Source organism: Labeo rohita, chromosome 5, assembly GCF_022985175.1.
Source record: "Labeo rohita strain BAU-BD-2019 chromosome 5, IGBB_LRoh.1.0, whole genome shotgun sequence".
Taxonomy (NCBI): domain Eukaryota; kingdom Metazoa; phylum Chordata; class Actinopteri; order Cypriniformes; family Cyprinidae; genus Labeo; species Labeo rohita.
The window spans coordinates 34,955,453-34,981,538 of NC_066873.1; the positions used below are offsets into that span (position 1 = coordinate 34,955,453).

General features: G+C 36.6%; 1 protein-coding gene across 1 annotated transcript; it reads right to left on the bottom strand.

The window, feature by feature from the left end:
• Positions 1 to 696: 696 nt before the first annotated feature.
• On the bottom strand, positions 697 to 24,980 carry sart3 (spliceosome associated factor 3, U4/U6 recycling protein). The gene is made up of 19 exons (XM_051110107.1): positions 24,745 to 24,980; positions 20,876 to 21,002; positions 20,340 to 20,444; positions 19,958 to 20,142; positions 17,724 to 17,829; positions 16,848 to 16,972; positions 14,372 to 14,527; positions 12,179 to 12,317; positions 10,463 to 10,570; positions 10,258 to 10,335; positions 10,105 to 10,163; positions 9,879 to 9,988; positions 8,421 to 8,533; positions 8,259 to 8,335; positions 7,885 to 8,053; positions 7,289 to 7,755; positions 6,988 to 7,140; positions 3,851 to 4,038; positions 697 to 2,317 (listed from the first exon to the last, which is right to left on the bottom strand). The coding sequence occupies exons 1-19, from the start codon at positions 24,940 to 24,942 to the stop codon at positions 2,107 to 2,109; spliced, it is 2,874 nt and encodes a 957-aa protein (XP_050966064.1). The 5' UTR covers positions 24,943 to 24,980; the 3' UTR covers positions 697 to 2,106.
• Positions 24,981 to 26,086: the final 1,106 nt, after the last annotated feature.

The window sequence follows — 26,086 nt, forward strand, 5'->3', positions numbered from 1 at the left end:
AATCGCCTTTAAAGTTGTCCAAATGAAACTCATAGCAATGCATATTCCTAATCAAAAATGAAGTTTTGATATATTTATGGTGAAAATTTTACAAAACATCTTAATGGAACATGATCTTTACTTTATATCCTAACGATTTTGGCATAAAAGAAAAATCGATAAATTTGACCCATCCAGGGTATTTTTGGCTATTGCTACAAATTTACCCGTGCAACATAAGACTGGTTTTGTGGTCCAGGGTCACATATGTATTTTAAGTCATTTTAAAGGCTATGATCGCTTAGGTCTATTTTTATAACCACAAAAAAATGACATTCTAAAATCTGATAATCTAAAATATGGCTATAACAAAATGAGAAAATATCACAAGTGAGCACAAATATCACAAGTCATATGTTTGACAACCACATACATTTAATTGCTTCATTAAACAATTTAGGCCTTAAAAAGGAAAAATAAAACCGTATGACTACATACAATTTGAGCAACACAGGAAATACAACAGGAACATTATTAGAAATAATCAAAAGAGTGCCTCAAGAAGACACTGACAGTGGTAAATAAAAATGGCCAATCTATAATCAAAATAATTGATACACTAATCCAAATAAAGAAAGGAAAGTGCACAATTTACCACACGTATACCATGTTTTCATTACTTTTAATGTTGAACAAGACATCGCAACAGCACGTTGTTTTTGTTTTTTCTCAATCACTACTTTAGGCCACTGTGGTGATCAAACGCAAATATATAGAGCTACTTTTCTTTTTTTTTTTTAGTTCAAAATATACAAATGTTTTACAAAACTATGGCCAACCATTGAGGGGTGTGAACGAGAGTCAAACACAATCAAAAACAACGCAGGAAGGAACTGTCTAGTGTATGACACCGCAGTTAAAAAAATAGATCAGCTTAACATTTAGTAGTGGATGAAATACACAAGTCCATCATAGCCATCAAAACCAGTAAATAATACTAATATCCAGGACATTTTAGATGATATATGTTGTATGTATATATACAATACAGTATAGGATGGGTTCACAGTCAGGTGAACTCGTAGTGGAAGGTTCTAGCGATATACAGCTGCATAGATTCTTCCGGGAAGGACCCAATCGGTTCTAAAGCGGCAACCGCGCTCCGCAGCCAGCCATTCAACTTCGAATGTGACCGCAAACGCATTCTAGATTAGCTAAACTCGACTTCTAGACTGAGTGTTGAATTGAAGCTGGCTGTGGAGCACAAGCTTTAACCTTCAGACCATTATTGAGCACACAAGGTAAGGCAGGTTTACAAGCTGTGTCAGCAATCAAACAAGATTCAAAGGGCAGCGCTTGGAGAAAATACAAAATGCATGATAAAACTAGAATATCTACTAATTTCCAGGACAGTGTACAGCTTTTAATGAAAGCGCTGCAGTCTAATAAACAAAAGTTTAACCTCTTAGTCACAGATGTGTTGTTGGCAAGGTGCTGGATTTTATTTGCTGACAAGATCATCTATTACTCTTCATCTAGTCTTCATTTAGAGCTGTTATGAAGACGTTTATTAGAATTAGCAATCTACACATGCAAGACTGTTTCAAATGGTTGTGGTACTGCAAATAAATTATTTATACAACATGCAGTTCAGAGAATATGTAAAATAAAGGTTTTGATCTTTATTGATATTTTTTGTTGTTGTTGTTGCCTTTGACAAGGCAGAGGTGCAGGACGCATCTACATATCAGCTGCCCCAAAAGGGGCCTACTGAGAAATGAAGCCGTGTTGAAACCCATTTATAATACATCATGTATCTTCATATTAAATGTTCTTGCATATACCTTTATCATGTTTTAACATCCTGTTAAAAAAATACTCGCTGACAAAATCTGAAATCTGCCCCCCGAGTCCCTTTCGTTATTACTAAGAAATCAAGAAAACAATACAGCTCACATTTCCATGGTTGAGGTGTTAAAATAGTTTTACTATATATCGGGGAGGTGGTCACGTATTTACAGAAAGTAGGCTAAATTAAAACGCTGTTTCTCCGCCGGACTCCGTAAGGACACAGCATGGCTTTCTGTCAGAAGGCAGGTTTTCTTCTTGTGTTATCTGCAAACAGTTTCACTTCTTGAGGAGCATCCTGGCAAAGTCCTCGTTGGACAGAGACTTGGTTTGCGTGTCCAGGCTCGTGGTTCCAGGTCCTCCGTCCACTCCATCTGTCACTGTGGCATGTGGCGCAGAAACGGTCCCGTTCTCCGCTTTGGCATCTGGAGCGCTCTGCCGGTACAGAGAGCGTGGCAGCAGAGAGATCTGAGTGCGTCCTTTTCCTCTCCTGAAAAGAAATGAAATTGTGTAAAGAGAAAGAACTGATGTTTTGTTTTGTTTTTGTTTTTTCAGTAAAACAGCCCTTTTTGAGGGGGGGAGGGTTTGCAATGAAAAATGTATTTGCAAAATTTCTTTTGCTTTGTAGCACTACATTTAGTATATGTAAGATTATAATTTTAACTGTGGTTAATTTAAATAGTGTTATTACTATTTTAAATCTGATAAATCAATTTGCTTTATTTTACATAAACAAAAAAAAATTAACAATTTAACATTATTAAATAATATTAAACAGAAATATTATAAAACTAAAATGTAAAGTTATAAAACTATTCTGATACTATTTCACTATAAAATCAACTGATTTTTTTTTTTTTTTTTTTGCTTTGTGGGACCACACAATTTAGTATGTATATGTAAGAACATTTTAAAACATTTTACATTTGAAATTTAAAATGTAAATAGTACTATTAAATAACATTAATCAGTAATATTTATGAAAATTATATAAACTATAAATCAACTGCCATTTAAAACTGAATTTTTTGCTTTGTTGTAAAAATGTTATATACATACATACATACATACATATACATATATATATATATATATATATATATATATATAAATAAATAAATTTGAATAATAAATAATTTAACTATTAAATAATATTAAACAGAAATATTTATAAAATTCTAAAAAAAAATTTTTTATTGTATTTCATTGTAAAATAGTGATTAAGAAGAAACAAGAAATTTAAAATTTAAATATTATTATTAAATAACATTAAACAGGCATATTTATAATATTAATACTTATGCCCCCCTTTCTTTAAACATTAAACAGAAATATTGATAAAAGTTAAACTACTGTAATTCTGATAAATCAACCGCAATTTAAAGCATTTTTTTGCTTTGTAAAAAAAAATAATAATTTTAATTATGATTAATTTAACATTATTAAATACTATTAAACAGAACTACTTGTAAAATTTATTTTTAAAAAAATAGTACAACTATTTCACTAGAAACTAAACTGATGTATAGTAAAATTACAACCTTAATACTTATTTCCTCCATTCTTTATTTTTAAAACTCAAACTTTCATTTTGGTGCAAAACTGCAGGAAGCCATCAAAGTTTCAGGTTTATAAACGCTTCACATTACAAATTTGGTGTAACAGCTGGTGCATGTTTTGTTCCCAAATGCACATTATAAGCACATGCAGAGATGAGTTTTTGTGGAGCAGCATTTATGGAGACACTGAAAACGCCACTTCACTCACACAGAATGCATATTTATCAAATTGTACCACAGCCTGATAATCACACTAAACTGTATCGCAATTTTGATTTTATTCTACTTAACCATTTAGCCCTACATAAGGTAGTTACAATTTATAGTTAATATTTTGACAGTAAACCTCTTTCCTCTGGTGACACAGGTCTTCGTATCCAAGATTTTCACAACATAATTACTGACATCCACATAGCAGTAACTCAACACAGGTGGAGAGCTAACCTGGTGTATCAAATACTTACGCTCCCTGAGGTTGCCTTGGCATCGCTGCTCCCAGGACTCGACTAGGCGCTGCTTTATCGTCCATCTTCCTGCTCGGGGGGTTGCTAATGGCAACAGAGAGTGTGAAGTTCTCCAGCATGGTGCCGTCCATCTTCAACACAGCCTGTGAGGCCTGTGCTTCGTTCTCATATTCCACATACGCCAAACCCTACAGAGCACACACATGCATTGATGTGAAGAGTCAACAACATACACTATCATCTATCAACAGCATCTGTTTAACATTTGGACAGGTCATGTATCTACAGGAATATGAGTATTATAGTCTTAAAAAACAAAACAAAAAAAAAAAAACACTTGCTTGGAGATGACTTTTACAAGGTTTTCAGCAGGTTTTATAAAGGTAAATTTTAAGACAATGTTCTTTTCTCTAAATATAAACATCTAGTGAGCAGACAATGAGTTGTTTTAGCAAATTCAAAGTTTAAAGCTTCCAAATGAATCTCCATTATGATTTAATTCACTTAAAAAGGCTTTAATGGCTTTACTCTCGAACGCTAGAATATGGGAATAACTTTTACTGTTCCTTCCGACCACACTGCAAAAAATATGTTTTCTTCCTCAGCAGTTTTGTCTTGTTCTCCATTGAAAATACCTAAAATATTCTAGAAATCAAAAAACATTTACTTTTTGTAAATTAAATGGCCCAAGTCTTGTTTTATGAGAAATTTAACTTTTTATAAAATCAACTTTTTCAGATTTGTAATAATGTATTTTTTTGTGTGTACCACATAAGGTTTGTTTTTAATGTATATTATTTCTGGGTTTTTGACATATGTTGTAATTAATTTGCAGTTATTTACATTTATATATTTGTTATTGTAATTAAGCTTTTTGTTTAATTCCATTGATTGTTTTTGTTTTCTTTATTGTTTAGGTGGAGGCTCTAAATAAGTACTTTGGGGTTTCTGCCTCTCCCTGCACAGTGTATGGATTGTACTTTTTTGTATTTGATTTATTCTTATGCAAAATAAACTAAACTAAAAAAAAAATATTAAAATAGAAAACAAGTTTTTATACCCCACTGACACATATTTATTCTTATTTTAAGTATAAACTCTATTTTGGTCAGTTTCTAAGAAAACAAGACTTCATGTGACCCTGGATCACAAAACCAGTCATAAGGGTAAATTTTTCAAAATTTAGATTTATAAGCTGAATAAATAAGCTTTCCACTGATGTATTGTTTGTTAGGATAGGTTAATATTTGGTCAAGATACAACTATTTGAAAATCTGGAATCTGAGGGTGCAAAAAAACAAAATCAAAATATTGAGATAATCGCCTTTAAAGTTGTGCAAATGAAGTTCTTCACAATGTATATTACTAATCAAAAATTAAGTTTTCAAATATTTACAGTAGGAATTTTACAAAATATCTTCATGGAACATGATCTTTATATAATTTCCTAATGATTTTTGCCATAAAAGAATAATCAATAATTTTGACCCATGCAATGTATTTTTGGCTACTGCTACAAATATACCCCAGCAACTTAAGACTGGTTTTGTGGTCCAGGGTCACATATTCATTTTGCATCGCTTTGCATCATTTATCTTGATTTAAGGATGTTAGATATTTGAACTGGACAAAATACTGGAGGAAGAGATTTATTTTTTTAAAGTGCATACAACATTTAATGCCATAACTATAAATTTAAAGGGGTCATCAGATACCAATTTTCCACAAGTTGATATGATTCTTTAGGGTGTTAATGAAAAGTCTGTAACATACTTTGGTTAAAGATTCTCAGTGGTTGTGTAAAACACCCTTTTTACCTTGCCAAAATCAGCTATGCAAAAATCATCCTGTTCTGGTTGAGGCTGCTTTAAATGTTAATGAGCTCTGCTCGCCCCGCCCCTCTCTTCTCTCTGTGGAGTGACGAGCCTGTTTACTTCAGCCGCATTTAGCCGCTCAACTTGCTAACTAGCACGAAGATTCATAAAAAACCCTTGTACACACTTCTGCTGTAAGTGAAGCTGGATCATGAATGATTCGTGTGAACATAGACGGATATATGTAGATCGGGAGGTGCATTCCATTCACAAACAAATGTAATCCACTGCATCTTCAGTGGCTCAGATGTCAAAAGTAAATAATGACCACTATGTTCATTATTACATCCAGCAACACAACACCTCAATCAGAGATATTCTTGTCTAACTTACATCCCTGCTCCGGCATCAAAACAATGGAGGTCGGACTGTTACAGCTGATTTAAGGCAGGTCTGAGGTAAGATGCTCAAGTCAATCAACTATCGTGGGAGTGGCCTCTGTGGGTGTGACGCCACACCGACAGCCATCTGAGAATGGCTCAATTTGAAAAAGGGGATATTATTTTTACAGATTAATTAAAAACCACTGCATGAATTTTTATCATTACGGGGTAGATGTGTACATACACTGCCAACACACATTAATGTTCAAACAACATGTAAACGTGAACTTTGCATCCGATGACCCCTTTAAGTTTTTCTGAACTTACACTACCAGTTAAAAGTTTCTGAACAGTAAGATTTTTTGTCTTTTAAAGAAGTCTCTTCTCTCCAAGCCTGCATTTATTCGATCCAAAGTACAGCCAAAACTGTGACATTTCGAAATGTTTTTACTAATTAAAATAACTTTTTTCTATTTGAAAATATTTTAAAATGCAATCTATCCTGTGATTTCTCTGAATTTTTTCCCCCAAAAAACATTTTTATTATTATTATTATCATGTTGAAAACAGCCGATTAGAATTGTTTCAGGTTTCTTTGACGAACAGAAAGTTCATGTATTCAACTGTTTTAAATCCTGATAATAATAATAAATGTTTCTTGAACAGCAAATCAGCATATTAAAATGATTTCTGAAGTATCATGTGACACTGAAGACTGGACTAATGATGCTGAAAATTCAGCTTTGATCACAGGAATAAATTACATTTTAAAACATTCAAATAGAAAAGAGTTATTTTAAATAGTAAAAATATTTCATAATGTTACTGTTTTTGCTGTACTCTGGATCAAATAACTGCAGGCTTGGTGAGCAGAAGAAACTTTATTTAAAAAAACATTAAAAAAAACTTTGTTTAAAATTTTTAACTGGGGCCTACAAACCTTGGGTTTGCCGGAACGGTTGGTGACAAGCCGGATGGCTTTGACTGTGCCGTGCTGTTTACAGAGATCCTCCAGTGTCTCTTTAGTGCAGGTGTACGGCAGGCCCGAGATAAAGATCTTGTGCTTCTCCATTGCTGTCTTGTACTTAAAAACCTAAGACACATCATTCAACTGATTAACACTTAAAAAATGATAACCAATAAAGAAATGTACAAGAAATGTTGAATTAGAAATTGTTCACTTGAACATCAAGAAACACTAAACACCAGGTCATAAATTCAGCAGTGCACATTCTAGATACCTTGAAGTCAGGATTCTTATTCTTGTCCACACAAGGAGACACATACATGGGCCGTCCATCCACCTCCTGTCTGTCCAGTTTCAGTGCCTCAGGTACAGCCAGTCGGTCCTCAAACTGCACATAGCAATAGCCTCTAAACACACCTTTTGGTGTAAACACGGGCCGCACCTGCTGTACAGTCCCACAACCCTGAAACAAAGTTCGCAGCTTGCCCTCTGGGTCTTCCATATTAAAAGCCAAGTTACTGACAAACACACTATTTTCATCTTTGCGCTGCTCCTTTGATTCATCCTGGGGTAGTCGTAGTGCTTCAGACAGCCCCTGCTGGTTCTTGCGGAAACCAGGTGGCTCAGATTTACGTGGTGGTGGAGCTCGTCGGCCGAAAAGCCCACTTTCTGTCTCCATGAGCTCCTCTGTGGCTGTGCTACCAACATCCTCCTCTCCTCGGAGCCTCTTTGACGGCAGTTCTGCACACATTTGATATGTCAATACAGCTGAAATCTAAACCACACTGTTAGCTGATATTTTGTTTGGAAATGACTTCCAATTTCTCTGAAAACACATTTTTCAACAGAATATATGCACTTGATATATACCTGCATCCTCTCCCCATTCCTCCTCGTACTCGTCTTCAGCTTTCCGTTTATCCCCCGTTCTGTTTGGTTTCTGGCTCTTCTTTTGGGCTTTTTTATCTGCCTTGGCTTTCCTCCTGTGCTCTGCTTTCTCTTCCTCTTGTCTGGCTTGGAGAGCCTCTTTTTCAGCCACCTGCAGAAACAGCATTCAGACGACTCAAAAACCACAGCAAACTGACATTTCTACATGGCAAGCTTTCTGACAAAATACTTTAAACACGATACACATATCTGCTCACTTATTGCAACATTATTTCCGTTCATTTCAACAGGAAAATAAAATGTGAATAAAAATGCCAAGTATGGCGAAAATCCCCAAAAGGCTAGTTAGGACTTACTCTTGCTCTCTGCTCATTGACTCTGTTGAGTTTAGTCTCTGTTTTTTGGACAGCAGCATCCCAGTCTTCCAGAGAGCCTGTGTGAACCAACACCCACATAAAACCTTAATGAGCTGGGCACCCATATAAACAGAAATCATTATATCCATCAATTTAACTCACCCTCCACTCTTTCAAAGTTGAGCAGGACATCACAGACATGCTCAGGGTAGTCTGATGTGCACTGTACAGCTCTGTGGAGAGCTTTTCTGCAGTGAGCAGCATCTCCATACGACCTGAACCACAAACATATACAAGTTAATACATAAAGAGCAGCCTTTACTTGCTGTTAAAGTTTTAAAGAAAATATGAAATCAAAATAGCCTCAGCCCTAACCAGGGTTTGTACAGAAACTGCAAAATGAATTTCCAGAACTTTCAAGGACTTTTCAAGTATTACTTTTGTGGTTTTCACTTATCAAACAATATCATTATTATCTTTCAAATTCTAATCAATAAATCAATAAAACAAAATAGTACTAATAAAGTACAGCACATGCAAAGCATGCAATGACTGTGGCAAATTTAACATTTAAACAAATACTACGGCATAGTTACCGCTTTCCTTATTCAAAGTGATTTTTTTTTTCATGAATATATGATTGACCTGAAGAAAGAAAGCTATATCATACACTTGGAAAATTATGAGCTATATCACACTCAGACACTAGAGGTGTGTCATTTACGAGTGTTACAAAACACAGACATTTGACTCACTAGAAAGAGAAAATATTTTAATATAATTTAAGACATTTTCAATGACACAATATTTGTCTTTTAATCACAAAAAGCAAAAGAATATGGTTGTATTTTGAAATGTTTTAACTAATCTAAGGCCGTAACTAACGATTATTTTGGTAATCAAGTAATCTAATGATTATTTTGAAAACTGAGTAATCTGATATTTTTTAGGGTTTTCCAGGACTTAAATTTCAAAAAGTCAAATTCAAGTACTTCAAGCACTTTAAGTACCTTGTACGATCCCTGCCTAACTTAAGAAAACAAACATGTTTTCATAATATTTCATCAAAATGTAATAACTTGCTCAATCCCTTAAATTGAATTGATTTTTCTGCTGATACAACCAAGGTTACATAGCCAAGGAAAAATGATATTACCTAATAATATTATTGCACAAAATCCCCCTCCTGATCCAGTCAAATCCTGATGGATAAATATTATCCCCACATTACTTCCTGAATATTCTGCTTCACTCAGGAATATGTTACATTGTTGAAGTCAAATGTATTTTATGCAATCATTACAAACAAAGTGGTTCTTAACTTTTTTTTTTGACTTGAAGGTACCCATTATGTAACACGATATTCGATGGCTTCCCCAAAATAGACTAAGATTGAAAATCTGAGACCACTCGTGAAAACGCTTCCTTTTTTGCCCTCAAACGTACACTTTTTTTCTCAAATTAAAATGAATATTTCTGAATATTTGATCGCAGCAGCATTCAAGCTTCATGAACTTTACAAGTTCTGCGTAAAACCTGCTATCATATTCTCCAGCATACTTTGAGAATTATCAGAAGAGCATCTGAAAACATCTCACTAGTTGCATGAAAACAACTGACCTTTCCAGGTTGTAATATTCCAGCCACATGTTGGCATATTTTGCATTCCCTTTTGTCATGATGCTGTCCCACAGTTCACGGGCCTTCTGCATGTTCTTACAGTGTAAGGCCTGTTTGAAGCAATCAAACACAAGCAGCACTGTAACATCTGTGGCCAGACTGCAATCAGCAGAATGACATTAGTTAATGGAGGATGGACAGATGCAACAGTATAAAGTTTCCTCACCTCTATCCTTGCCCAGATCTGCATTATTGTGCAGGACAGATCTCCACTTTCACTGAATCCTGAGAAGCGAGACAGTAGTTACACATACCTTTTTTTTTTACAAATGTGCTCTCATAACTCATAAAAAAAAAAGACAAGATACAAGATACTCACTCTCTTCTACATCCTGTTTCAGGTAGTCAAGGGAGCGCGCAAAAGCTGCCCGCAGCTCATCCAACTCCCTGCTCCATTCTGCAATGATCAACAAACCCATCAATAATAAATCACCAAATTCACTCATCTGATATCAGCTGCAAAAATTTGAGTATGTAAGAGCAGAAAAAAAAAAAAAAAAGACCCAAATAAAACGTGCACTTGCCTTTGCTGAAATCAACACGTCTCCTCAGGTAGTCCAGATTAGATTGCCAGATTTCTACATAATCAGTGGCCTGGATGAACCCTGCATTCAAGGCCTTTTCAAATACATCTGAGAACAAAAAAAAATGCTTGTTAGTCATTTTTGGTTTGTTAAAATCATGTTTTATTCCTGCAAAATGTTTCCGCCATTGATAAACTGATTTAACATTGCTAAGTGTTTTCACATCTTTTGACCATTGAACTTCTACTATACCCACCAACCACTTTAGGTACACTTGTTCAGAAACTTGCTAATGCATGGCAATTGCATTGCAACTCAATGCATTGCAATGCAGGCATGTAGACATGGTCAAGACAATCTGCTTAAGTTCAAACCAAGCATCAGAATAGGGAAGAAAGGTCATTTAAGTGATTTTGAAACATGGCATGGTTGTTGGTGCCAGACAGGCTGATCAATCAATCAACAATCTCTGAATGCTGAATGAACACGTCGAACCCTGAAGAGCACACTGAGTGCCACTCCTATCAGTTAAGAACAGGAATCTGAAGCTACAATTGACACAGGCTCAACAAATTTGGAAAAAGTTTGCTTGGTGTGATGAGCCTTAGCCTCTTGCTGCGACATTCAGCTGGTAGGGGCAGAATTTGGCATAAACAACATGAAGGCATCATGCTGCCTTGTATCAATGGTTCAGGCTGGTGGTGGTGGTGTAATGGTGTGGGGGATATTTTCATGGCACACTTTGTGTGCCTCTTAGTACCAATTGAGCATTTTTTAAATGCCACAGCCTACTTGAGTATTGTCGCTGACCATGTCTATCACTTTATGACCACACTGTACCAATCTTACAATCCAGCAGGATAATGCACCACATCATAATGCTCAAATCATCTCAAACTGGTTTCTTGAACATGACAATGGATTCACTATGCTCAAATAGCCTCCACAGTCAGCATATCTCAATCCAATAGGACATTTTGGGATGTGGTGAAATAGGAGATTCACATCATGGATGTGCAGCTGACAAATCTTCACTTAAAATCACTTAAAATTACGCCTGTTACTAACAATTATTTTGGTAATCAATTAATCGGATAATTATAACTAATTCTTTTTGTAGTAATAAAAATAGACCTAAGTGAACAATAGCCTTTAAAAACAATGACTTAAAATACATTTATAATAATAATAAATGTAATAATAATTAGTTCAAATACAGTATCAAAAAGCAAGTAATCATATGGTTTTATTGAACAAAACAGTTAAAATACATAATGTGTCATAAACAATAGAGCAAACGAACATTACGCATTATAACAAATGACTGCAGAAGGCTCCAACGGCCTGACAATTGTTTTTACACTATACTGCGCAATCTAATCTGTTTAATATTGACTCAACAATATTTAATTTAAATGTCCACTTAATCTTTAATATTGGGCCATTTCTTTATGATAGAAAAGCTACAGCCACTGTAATTTCCTGAAAATGTGGACATCAAAATGTGTAAACTCAGAGTGAGCGTTTAAACTTATTTTGAAATCACGATGAACAGTTAGCAAGTCAGGATTTGAACTCAGTGCACCCTTAGCACAGCGGTACTATATGTCGAGTGCAGGACTTTCAAAAATTTCAATATTGTGATCAGCAGAATAAAATAACTTTTTTTTTACATTTCTGATATTTCCTTTGTATTTTTTTTATTGAAAGGTGTACCTGTCACTGTCTGATGGTCAGCCCCATGCCTCTCCAGAGCCAAAAGATAGCTCTTCCACAGACCCATGGTCCAGGGGCAGTTCCTGACGGCTCGCTCATGAGCAGATAACACTAGATCTTTAATTTTCAACTGACGATCCTGAGGTTGAACAGAAAAAAAAAAAAAATTATGAGCAAAGTCACAGAATCACTTGTGAATTTTTTTTAGCAGTTCGAGTAGGTAAGTGATCAAGCCAACATCCAAAATTACATTTTATCAGCTAAACATTCTGACTGAGGAATACTACTGTATAAAGAATTTCTAATTTGACATAAAAAATAATTAAAAAAAAGACTTTATTATCATGGCTTGAGCAGGTCAAAACATCAGAAATATGGCCCTAGTTTCAGACAGATGCAGAGGAAATGAGAATAACTACAATGTTGTTCTGTAAACAATGTTGTTCGGTCTGCACCCTTAGGTAGTGTGCCAGCTGCTTTTTTCAACTTTACAGCATGTAAATGTTGTTTTAAGGATCAAGTTAAGGGGAAGGAAATCTTTATCTTGATTGAGCCAAACAGCTGTCTGGAGAGAAATCGTGACAGCTCTTCTTGCTTGTTTAACTACTAAAAGACTATTCACATTAAATGCAAAAATTACAGACAACTTATTCATAGCAAAATGCAAACAAATATACATTAGGATAAATCACAAGTAAATTCACACCGGGTTCAACCAAACTATAATAGTGGCATTAATATCTTTTCACACCAACAATACTGATGTGAAATATACACATATACATGAACAACTTTTTAATAAAAGCTGAATGTTCTTCCCAAGGTCCACAGAAATCAATTTCTATTCAAAGTCTTGAATAAACACACCTTGAGAAGGACAGAAACTTGGGTCATAGGACATGGTACAGCATTGCTTGTTAAATGCACAGAAAAGGTCTTTAGTCTGTTTTGCCTTCTGCACTAAAGCCACTGAACATGCTTCAGGAAGAGCAGGTGTGTGTCTAATGAGTAGTCCGTAATGATTATAATCCCCCAGTCCAAGCCAGCACTGCTGTTCTGCTGCCAAACCATTTACAACCACCTCTGTTGCTCAAAGATGACATGTAACATCAAGCTAAAAGAGACATTGAGCAGGGAATCACTTCTCCATTGTAAGAAAAATTTAATCTACAGCCAAAATAAATCTGTCTGTGGGAAACCGTCTTACATCAATAATCATTGAGTAAAACGCAATATTGCCTCTACAAATGGGGGAGATGCATAAAATCGCTGCTTCGCACACCCTACGCCAACTCAACATCTGCTCACTGCAACAATTTCATCAATGACTGAACGATAATATCTGCTGTATGAAGTATGAATCACGGTTGCATCATTATTTAAAGCACATCAAGTTTGTTAGTAGGGATAAGCATTTGAAACGCTAAAGTATGACAGATTAAACTAGCCAAATACTCCAGGTGAATGGGTGATGGATGTTAGTCAGTGAAATAAATTTTTCATTCCTTTCTATGGAAACTGATCCAGCACTCAATCCTAAAGCGGTGCAGGTCATTGGTTACCTAGGAGGCTTTAGACACAATACAGCACTTTGTAAAACCAAGTAATAACCCCCTATATCCATTAGGCAAAGCAGCTCTGTGACTCAGTGTGAGGTGCATATAATTTAGTTAAATAGCATCTCAATTTAATCACCTAAGAGAGTACAAGCATGAAGGCTTGATTTAATTATTTCACACATTCATAGCTGCCAGGAATTCAACCGCCTGAATGGGCTCCACCAACACACTCCAACCCGTAGCCCTTAATGCAGAAGTTCATTAAGTTCAGTCGTTGAATCAGAAAGCCCAAATGGATTGCAGCTTTGGCTGCTAATATGGGGAGGTGTCGTTCTCTCTCTTTCTCGTTCTCATTTTTCTCTCCCTACGCGCCTCCCACCATCTCTCTTTCTGTCTCGTTAACTCGCCGCGCCCCCCCCCCTCCCTTCCTCCATCTGGTGAGGTGCTGGCTCTCTAATGTGTTCTCAGCTGCAACTACGCTGCTGTGCATTTGTGGCTTGTGCATCTCATTACCATCCCATTAAAGCAATTAATATGTTCCTGAACAAACGGAGGGAGGTGTGGGACTGGCACACATGCGGATCATTCGGTTTGTGAGATGTTTGGTGAATGCAGACATGTGCTGGTCGCTCACCAGATACGTGGTGTATTTGATCCACAGGTCCGGCACGAGGCAGTTCTCCGCCAGCGCTCGCTCAAATATAATCTGGACACGAGCCGGATCTCCTTCCTTCATCTCAAAGTCTATGTAGGCTTGATACTCGGCCAGTTTTGGAGGTTCAGAGACCAGCTAGAAATTCAAGAAGAAAAATGAGAAACAACAATAAATAAAGTCATACAGAAAAATTACATCTGTTCTGATGAAAAGACTGCAAGAGCACTTAACTGATTATGGTAGTTTAATTAGTGACTGGGTAATTTAATTGCCACATGAGCAATACAGCTACACATTAACAACAGCCATAGCTTCCAGCAGTTCAAACAATTTGTGAAGTACGGTGTAATTCAATTCACTATTAAAAAACGCTTCTTTCAGGGAACATGCCGCAATCTGCATTTTCAGTCAGGCTGAATTTGTTCTGAATTATTTGAAAATCTGCAGCTTTAAATAAAAGAATCTATGGCAGCATCTGAAAACCTAGGCAGCTGACTTGCTGCCTCACTGCCTTATCCAGCAATGACGTCGCAGGCAGAGTTTTTGCACATGAAGGCACCTCATGAAACTGACTTTGAACATGCTTCAGAGGCAGTGTAACAGTTTAATGATCTGCAACAAAACACAACAAGCTTTGGTGATAACTAAGCGAATATTTAATTACTATAGGGCTGGACGATAAATGGATAACGATAATTATTGTGTGATATAAATTTCCCTGATAAACGATAACGATAAGAGATAAACGTTCAATGTAATGTTTATGTGACAAAAGAGGACTGAAAGCATAGAACGCCTAGAAACCATATTACATTTTTATAATGATACTGAAGTGCTATATTTGTGGTTCTAAATGTATGCTACTATAGAAGAGCAATGGTTTTAAAAAAAAAATTAAATAAATCAATAAATAAAAACTCAAACAGTCAGAATAATTACATTTCCCCATAAAAAACGAGGTTGCTACAAGTTTTAGCGATATTATTGATTTTGATAATGAACATAAATCTACATCTGCATGCTAACTCAAGCTACTATCAAATGTTTTTTTCTAGGAGACAAAAAAAAAAAAAAGTAATATTATTATTAATATTACCCGGCAACACAAACTGGTTTCTTGATTTGAAAAAATATTACTCAAAACATGCAGAACTACGAAAAAAAAAATTCTATTAAGATATTTATTTTGTTATCAAAAAATGACTGGAAAAAGTGTAGTGAAGTGTCATCATGTTCTGACCATAAAGAATATTTTAAAGCCACAATTAACCATCTGGTGTTTACACTTTTCACATTGTAGCAAAAGTCTGCCTTTAAACTTGAAAGAAATAAATATTTGACATTTATCGTGATAACATCGACTGAGATAAAAAAAATTATCATGATTTTTTTTTTGCCCATATCGCAAAGCCCTAACTAGAATACTGATTTTTCACTAGAAATAACATCAAAAGTACAAAAAGTTGGTCAGAAACATACATTTAGACACAAACAGACCACGAAACGCAACTTTCAGGTGGCATCTTTCTTTTTTTGCTCAACCATCATAGAATGGAATGCATAGGATTGTGGGATATAAAAGGCAGCGAAGGATACATCTATGCTGCCTTCAAAAACTGACCAAATGAAGGCATCTCAGAAGGCAGAAATTAAAGCTAACATGTGCCTTGCTGCCTTCCTTCCTTGAAATGTGTCCTCCAAAGGCAGCATTTTCCAGTTTTTGGATGCAGCCTAAGTGTTAACTGTGCATAATTTCTGGGAACTGTTTCACTGCCACACAAACAAGGTCACTAATTAGTTTATGTGTTTGTCAGGCTGAGGTCTACAAGCTTGACTACAAGCTTTCAAGTCACCATCTACCCACACCCATTTTGTTTCTCTAATGTGCCAAACATCCAAGAAAAACAGGATGTTCTAAGAAGAGAAAAATGGTAGAGCAGTTGATTTTGTCCATCGGGAATCAATTAAATAGTGAAAAGTCTGCGGGTATTGCAGTCGACTGTGAAGGACTTCCGCCAACACCAAATGGTTAAGCAGCCTTAGTGATGTCAGCCAAAAAGGAAGCTGCCATAGAGATGTTCAAGCCTTTAATATTTGACGAAAGACCAAGGAGCAAGAAAAACAAAAAGACCAGGAATGCTTAATAAAGTAAATAATGAGATTAAATTAATTCAGATTTCATTTTGACTTATTCTGAGTGTTGATGAGCATATGCTTGTGTACAAAGAGCTTTCATTACCACAGATGTTTTATTCAATCAGATTCTCTGAAAGAAACTTGTAAAGACTGATTTTGGCTTCAAGCAGGCTACTGCTGTAAAATATTTTAAAATCACAATCACAATCTTTACCGCCACAGCTGCTGCCAGAGACGTCTTTTCATATTAAATTATAATAGAAACCTCAAATCAGAAAACCAAACGATCTCTACAGCAAAGAGACAAGTGTGCAGTTACCAAAGCCTCTTCGAAAGGTTTGCATTTCTCCAACTGTTGCAGGGCACGTCTGTACTGGTGTGTGACCGTCTCAGGTACACCATCGTCAGCCCAATCCGAGTACTCCGCATACGTTCCCTCCATATCTACAGAACAAAATATCAAACATAAAAAGATGAGAAAGCAAGCCTTCGGAAAGCAAACATTTTCTGTTTTGCAGGGATACAGTGTATGTTCTGTTTCAAAGAAGCTTTGAATAACAGTCTTCTGATACTACTGCATTTCTCACCTATGTCATCACTACAGGGCGATTTTCTAACAAAGAAAAAACACTATATAAACATGAACCATGCTGTACGAAAGCCTAATCTCCAATCTGGCTCTCTTAGCTGAGTGGGATGTGATCAGAGTGTTCTCCTCTGCATCTCCGGTGCCAAAAGCAGCCGGCAAGAGAGAAGCGGAAAAAAAAAAAAAAACCCTGCTCAAAAAACCAGACCATCTGGCTATCTGCGGGCTGCTCCTGGCTCTCCTGTCCTCAGCCTGTGTTACAGCGTCTGGCAGTGCTGGTGTCTACCTGACAGGACCTACATTACTTGGTTTTCATGAAAGGAAACCACATGCAACAATCAATATTATTTGTAACTTAAGTCTTAATCAATCCCATCTGACCAGATTTCAGTTCGGTCTAGACATGTTGTTCTCCGTTTATTTTATTTCTGCCAAATTGCGCAATCTTATAGTCATAGCCTAAATTCTTTCGGCATCCGTTCTCCCGACCCTTTCTGTCTGTGGACACAAGTTTTTCCGATTATTTTTTTCAACACTAGAAAGAGAAAAGAAAGAATGGGAAAGTGGAGGACTGAACGAGCGAGAGGAGAGAAACAGACCGGCTCTCACCCATAAGAGGTACAGCTAGCTGCCGCCTGAAGAGTGTGTGTATGCGTTCGAGCTGGGCGTTCAATAGCTCCTGCTGCTCCTGTGATGGAACGCTGCCAGGAGGAGGCTAAAAACAGAGAGAAGGGGTTAAAACACCTATACAAGACAAAACACTGCAACCATTTAAGAGATTTACAGTTGAGGTCAAAAGTTTACATACATCTTGCAGAAATAAAGGGGATCATATAAAAAGCATTTTTTTATTCAGTACTGACCTGAATAAGATATTTCATATGAAAGATGTTTACATGCAGTCCAGAAGAGAAAATAAGTTTAATTTATAAAAATGACCCTGTTCAAAAGTTTACATACACTTGATTCTTAATACTGTGTTGTTACCTAATTGATCCACAGCTGTGGGTGTGTTTGTTGTTGTTTAGTGATATTTGTTGATCCTGATGAGTTAAATTCAGTTAAATCCTTCAGGACCCATAAATTCTGTGGTTTTTCAGCATTTTTGTGTATTTGAACCTTCAACAATGACTGTATGATTTTGAGATTCATCTTTTCACACTGAGGATGCCTTATATGCAACTGTTACAGAAAGTTCAAACACTCACTGACACTCCAGAAAGGAAAACGATGCATTAGGAGCATGTAACTTATTTAGTCTTCTAGCAGTGATGCACGGATGGCGGTTATATCCGCGGGCACTGCGGATAATCCGTGGGTCGGGTAGGTCGGGTAATAAAAAAATGCATTCTGATTATTTGCGGGTGGGTCACAGGTGGATGAGATAAATCAATAATGACACAGATATTAACTACATTTTCTAAAATATGAACCTTTTTTCATCAGACAAACTCATTTGTGCGTGTGTGTGTCTGTTCGCCTGTTCGAGAAGTTGTGACAGAAAAGGTGACATTCCACATAAAGTTTGAAGGGAGTTACACCTGTGTTAATGCTATTGAGTAGGGTAATATGCAGTGGTGTACAGTACCTGTGTATATCCATTTCTTTATCAGTTGGCTTTGCGTATACCCACTTCTAAATCCCCTCTGATGCGCATCATTCAGTAGTGTCCTGCATTAGCCAAAATCAAGACAGGTCACCATTTCTAATTCAATTGTATGTGAATAGATGCAAATATTCGCTTAAAACACCCAGTAAAGACGGTAAGGACCGTGGCGCCGACTTTCTTTGAAATATGTTTGATGATTGCACCTGATGCGCCTGCTCCATCCACGCCTGCACCAGATTTGATGCCTGTTCATACCCGAGAGCATGTCAAGGGAGGCACGCCGAGTAGTAAAATAATAATAATTATTGATTACTAATTTGAATCAGTACATTATAATGAAAACAATACCTTCAAAATTAAAAGAATTCGATTTTTACGATCAACTGGGTGAAACTCTATAAACTTTTGTCCAAGGATCCAGTAGGCATTCAAACACCGAACTGATTTTATCAGAGACTGCGGAGAGTCACGTTCAGATGTCAGTTAACATTATTCTCTTTAGCGTGGATTTGGTTTAAAAGCACGAGTGAATAAGCTTATACAAGTGTGCAGCTATGTGCAGATCAGCTGAATCATTCTGCTGTTAAAAATGAACCATCCATTCATCATCATCATGCAAAACTAAGAATTAGAATAACTGTAAATGACATTCGGGTGCGGGTTGGGTGCGGTTATCTAAAACAGAGAAAAATATTGGTGCGGGTGGGTGGCGGGCGGATAATTTATTTGAAGCTGCGGATTCGGGTGACGTTTGAGCTCATCCGCACATCTCTATCTTCTAGGAAACATGCAAGTATTTTCTGTAACTTCAGGAGGGCAGTACTACATCAAAAAATATGATATTTAGGCAAAATAAGAAAAATGTACACATCTTCATTATGTTCAAAAGTTTACACCCTTGGCTCTTAATGCACCGTTTTTCCTTCTGGAATGTGAGTGTTTGAACCTTCTGTGAACAGCTGTGGATCATTCAGGTAACAACACAGTATTAAGAATCAAGTGTATGTAAACTTTTGAACAGGGTCATTTTTATAAATTCAACTATTATTTTTACTTGTGGACTTTAATGTAAACATTTTATGTGGAATATCTTATTCAGGTCAGTACTAAATAAAAAATAAAATGCATTTTGTATGATCCCTCTTATTTTGGTAAAATAATTCACATTTTGCAGATTCTGCAAGGTGTATCTGATAGTCTGTAATAAATCTGAGAAGGAACCCAGAGTAAATACCTGTACTGTGGAAAGAATAACAATCTCAAACTCCCTGTAGGCCTCCCAGATTGAAGCTCCTTTAGTCATGTGTAAACCCACTGCAGTCAGTGCCCTCTCAAAGATGGAGCGAACCCGCTCAATGCCTCCCTGAGCTCCCATTCCCCCGATGGAATACTGTACGTATTCCAACCAGATCTCTGGACCTGTGGATGGGTTTACCAGTATCTTTTTTTAAATCACCAGCACAGGTTTACCTCAAAACAATCCATTTTACAATTAGGCAGAAATTACATGCTATTTATCAGATTATTGGTGGTAACTGAACAAGTGTTTTACAGTTAGCTCATTACATTTAGAAACAAAGAACTGAAGAATATGAATATAATTAAGCCACACTTACACATATAATCCTTCACAGCCCTCTCGAACAGCTCGTAGACTTTCTCACGGTCTGATTCATCTTCTGTTAGGCGAATTTCATCCTTCAGCCAGTCCAGCCAAATCTCTGTTCCACCAAACAAATCAGTCACACAACACCCATATCACCACATCATAAAATCTCAACACTTCTTTAGATATTTAATATTAAACATACACATGTTCAAAGACTACATATTTTTGTTTCTCGTTTTCTGTACTCTAAAACCCAGCGCTATATAAAGATCTCTCATTATCATGTCCAGTAAATTCATTAGGGTCATTATCACAATTCAGATTGTTTCCTGTACGGCTGCTGCAAAAAATCCTGTTTCTGGAGATCAACTTTCCTGGAAAGTGATGAATACTCAAACCTCAAGAACAAATCAAAAAATAGCCTGGACTCTAAAAGCACTTGTTCTTTCTGATTATATAATATCCACCAATCTCTCTGTTGCAATGTCAGAGAAAAGCTGCACAAGGAGAACAGAAGAGCAAAACAAAATAAGGATGTCCAACCTTCAGTGAGGGGAAAGAGTTCACTCATCTTCTGCCTGGCCTTGCGCAGTCTGTGAAGCTTTCCTTCTTGCCGCAGGAGTTTGATTAGGTCAACATGGCAGTTGTAATCAAACGCGTTGATTGACAGCTGTGGAAATGGCACGTGGGATATTGACAGCTGCTTTATGTTACTCACTTTGCATTCACCAAATATTGCAATTGAACTGATTCCTCAAGTATCTTGTAAAACTTGACTTAATAAAGTAAAAATGCTAAACTCATTCAGCATCAATACATCAATGTGATATTACACTGAAGCAAAATATCACGACTGCAATGCTTCGGGAAGTATGAAAGGTATGAACTAAATCTTTTGTCTTCTAAACTACATTACTCCATCAGTACAGATTCTTTGCAAACATTTAACAACCAATACGTTTGGACAAAATGATGGCTACATCTGGACAAGGCTGGCATTCACTGTAGTCTAGCACGCAGGAGTGGGAGACGCTGGAACAGCGCCACTTCCCACGGAGAGAGAAATTGTGGGACTTAAAAACACTGGAATAAATCAGTGTGACTTCTTGTAATCGATCTACTACATTTTCCAGGGAACGAGTGCAACTGTAATCTCTGCTTTCTAATGTATGCAACTAAAAACAAACTGATTGATGGTTTAGAGATCGGGCATACTTAGTTAACATCACAGCTGTTGCATGACTGTGATTGTACAGTCTGAACTGAGAAAACATCAGTGACTTTAGTGATCAGGAATGCTCTGAACTGAGCGACACAATGCATGCAAGGCCACAGAGACTGAACTGAACGTGTGCATTAATCATAAACAATCACAGAAAAAGCTGTCAGTCCTGCCACAAGAAAACATCTTAAAGGAGAAGTCCACTTCCAGAACAATAATTTACAAATAATTTACTCACCTCCTTGTCATCCAAGATGTTCATGTCTTTCTGTCTTCAGTCGTAAAGAAATTATGGTTTTTGAGGAAAACATTTCAGGATTTTTCTCCATATAATGGACTTCATTGGTGCCCCGATTTTGAACTTCCAGATTAAAATTTGTATACTTTAAGCACAAAAGCTTGTGTAGCACAGGCTCTGGGATGCACGTTCTTGAATGATTTGTTCATTTTGAATGTGACTCGGGAAGAACGAGTCCTCTCGAGGAGTGATTCATTCAGTTGCACGTGCGCAACATCCTATCAGGTTCTGTACTGGAATTTGTTCACCTGTTTCGAGTCTTTGGGTTTTTCGAGTCCTTCGTTCATCTTATGGGGCTGTCACGTGATGAACGAACGACTCGAACCAGAAGACTCGAGAGATGAACTAATCAATTCTTTTTCCGGCTCACACTGCATTGGTTAAGCTTATGGGGCTGTCACGTGATGAACAAGCGACTCAAACCCGAAAACTTGTCAGATAAGAGGTGAGGTGAGCTACTCATAAACTAAAAACCCAGGTAAACAATTAATGAATCTTTTCTGTTTCTTATAGCATTATAGTTTTGTCTTATTTGTAGTGTAATCAATGTTTGTGTAAGCAGTAGATGTGTTAGGGGAAGTAACACCTAACATTTTAATTATATTTTACTAAAATGAACGAAATGACTTGAAAAAAAGATTAGTTCATTTTGCTGAACAAGAGCCGGTAAAATGATCCGAACTTCCCATCGCTACTATGAATCACCTCTCATCAAAGTCTCTACGAAGTTCATCGTCTGTGTACTCTGGCTCAAAAAGGTAGAGTATGGCGAAAAACTCCATCTTATTTTCTCTACAACTTCAGAACTGTCCAACATTGTTGTACCTTTTTGTTTGTAAACAGCCTTTGACTTAGATGCACTTTTTTTTTAGTCTTTGCGCATTCGCTTTGTTAATCACTGGGTCTATAGTTCCGCCTACATGAACGCACATCCCAGAGCCTGTGCTACTCAGGCTTTTGTGCTTTTGACCCTTCTTCCTTGGCTGGGATCGTTTAAAGCCCTTTGAATCTGCATTTAAACTACATTTTGAAAGTTCAGAATCGGGGCACCAATGAAGTCCATTACATGGAGAAATATTCTGAAATGCTTTCCTCAAAAACCATAATTTCTTCATGACTGAAGACAAAAAGACATGAACATCTTGGATGACAAGGGGGTGAGTAAATTATTTGTGAATTGTTGTTTTGGAAGCAGACTTCTCCTTTAATCCATTCTAAGCTGTTTTGATCTCCTGGTCATTATTGCAGCATAATAAAAATCATTTTAAAAGTCAGAGTTTTACATGCTGGCTAGTAAACTAGCTGAAGCCCAGCTCATTGAGCTCTTACATCTTCCTAAATGCATTTGCAAGATGCTTTTATTCAAAGGGACTTAGACTGAATACAAGACATGTATTTTACAAGTTCATGCTTTCCCTGAAAACCAAACTTACGACCTTGGTTTTCCAAGCTAGATCATCTTAAATTTAGTTTTAAAATTGTAAAAATTAAAATTTTACCATCACTTTCTCACCACCCAATTGTTCCAAACCTGTATAAGTTCTGTTCTTTCTTCTTCTAAACACAAAAGAAGCTATTTTATAGAATGTTGGTAACCAAACAGTTGATGGTAGCCATTGACATCCTATGGAAGTCAATGGCTACTATCAACTGTTTGGTTAACAGAAGAAAGAAACTCATACAGGTTTGAAAAAGGTTTGAGGGTGAGTAAATGATGACAAAGTTTCCATTTTGGGAGTACTATCCCGTTAAACCAACTTTTTTTTTTTCCTCGCTGGAATAGATACATCACAGCTTTCTTTCAAGTAATGTTTGTCCAATATATGAAGAGTTCAGATGCAAAACCAGCTAAAAGCCATCTCGGTCAAAAATGAGATAATGATACTGAGTCAATGCTCTTGACACATATTTTACGTCCATCAAATACTTTTACCTCAAACTCACTAAAATACCAGCCTTAGCCCAATCAGAAGTACCAGTACTTACATAGAAACCTATACATCTGAGCCTGATAAAAATGCATTTTTTTAAAGAAAGACATCAGATGGATTTAGCTGGTTTTGCATCTGAACTCTTCATATGCACATCAGAAATGCATGGTTTCATAATTTTAGTACAAAAAGAAACACGCAGTACTACAAATATATAAAGTCCCATTATTGTTTTCATCCACTGTGTACAGCTTGTCAAAACAGAAACAGCATCCACTGCAAAACAGAAGCCAAACCCCAAGATTCCAGAGCAATATAAGGAGTCCCAGAACAAACACGTGGACATGACCATTACAACCACTGCGCAACAGTGTCCATCTTCACTCCCTGCAAGCTTCCAGCTACCTCATGTGGTCTGTAACCTAAAACTAATGTGTTATAAATATGATTCAAATCTGAAGTCATGAGGAACTAATAGGTGTGTCTTGACAACTCTGTAACATACAGCTGCTCCATATGAGCTCCATGGCGCGAATTTGAACTCCGTGCGCAGAGCACGCGTCATCAAAACACTCCACACTAAACTTTATTATTGTATATTTTACATAAACTCTTTTGACATGCAAGGTCACAAAAGTCACTAAACACACCTGGGACTTCATATAGGTGAAAAAAAGTAAACAGGCGAAATGAAAAGGTAGTTCAGGGGGGTTAAATATCAAGACATAAGTCTCCGCTAGCTTGCTTAAGCCTTTGCTAGCCACATTCCTCAGAAACACAGTTATGTATTTCCATATTTGTATTATTCCTGACCATGTATTTGGTACGTCAAGCATGTAGGACTTCTCTAATAAATGGGCTCTGGCAAATATATAAACAGAAACTCCCCAGCAGAGCCGTTCGTGAGGTGTTTTGAGAGCTGCGTATGTGAGGATAGTCGTTAGCCTCATTCATTCCTCACCTGTTCCTCAAGCCTCTGGATCTCCGCTTCATTCTCCCGCTCGTCCTCAGACGTGTCCTCTTCATCTTCCTCCTCGGAATGCTCAACTCCCATTCCTTCTTCTTCCTCCTCCTCGGACTCCATCTCTCGCTCCATGCCCTCAGCCTCCTCTTCGATATCTGGCAACAACGTCTGTTCTTCGTTACCCGTCGCCGCCATGTTGAGTACTATCTGCCTGGAAACAGGGGCAGGGCTAGCGCGCACAACACAAGCAACCGGAAGGCGGGGCTCGGAGGAAAAACAGGGGGCGCGTCCCAACTACAGGCATTGGCCGCTGTCAGTTTGGTATTTGCGCCTGTAGTCCTTTCCAACGAAATTCTTTGTGGTGGTTTGGAAAACTCTTATTCTTCGTCTGTCAATATCTGCAGTAAAATATTTTTCACTTTTTTGGCCAAAGCAGCAGTAATAACATATGTACAGTGACATTCACAAATATACGCATGTAATATACATGAAAAATGGGAAGTATTTAATATTATTATTGTAAATATGTAAAACATTTTATTTATAAATTCTATAATTTACTGCATGGTGAAATCGCTCCCCCTTCTGGTTAAATTTCACGAGTTAACGGCATGTAAACGGCAGTGCCACATTTTTCTTCTAATTTTTGTTTGTTTATATTTGTTTTCCTGCTATTTGGACTTTTATTAATTAATTAATTAATTTTATTGAGATTTTTCTTATTATTGTTTACTTGGTACTTGTATGTTCTCTTAAAGCAAAAAAAAAAAAAAAAAAGAAACACCTTTTTCTTCATGTAAGAGTGGGCGTGGCCATTTGTAAATTTTGGTTTCGGCTTCTGGTCTCATCCAGGTCCAGCTATTTTTAGCTGTACAAAACAGCTCGTTTTGCTGCTTGATATTGCACATTAGTGTGTCTTATCATATTATTTTAATGTATTATCTTAATTATGAACACTTGTAGTGCAAACAGGTTTACCGTTTGCTGCACGTTGTTATGCGGCTAATGAACTGGAAGCCGCACACATAGTCTTAATTGCATGTTGAAGAAAAAGGTGGATAATCCCCTGGGACCCAGAAAAAAAAAAAAAACATTTTTTTTATAATATTTATAATTTATAATATTTTATTCATATGTTATGCTATGTCCTTTTTTTGGTAAAAAAAATAAAAATAAATAAATAAATAAAATGACATGAATAGACATGAACAGGCAAAAACAATGGATTTTTCTTTAAATCACCAATACATTTTGTTTCAGGATTTTTTTTATATATAGCAAACATTGTATAAAGATGAGTCTCATCTATGTTATGAAAGATAGCATATAACAGAACACG

Excerpts from the sequence above, each read along its gene's own strand:
- sart3 (XM_051110107.1), bottom strand. The coding sequence starts at position 24,942 with ATGGCGGCGACGGGTAACGAAGAACAGACGTTGTTGCCAGATATCGAA. Across the intron at positions 12,318-14,371 it reads TCAAATACACCACGTATCTG|GATCGTCAGTTGAAAATTAA; the intron begins GTGAGCGACCAG and ends GTTCAACCTCAG. Across the intron at positions 10,336-10,462 it reads ACGTGTTGATTTCAGCAAAG|AATGGAGCAGGGAGTTGGAT; the intron begins GCAAGTGCACGT and ends TGATCATTGCAG.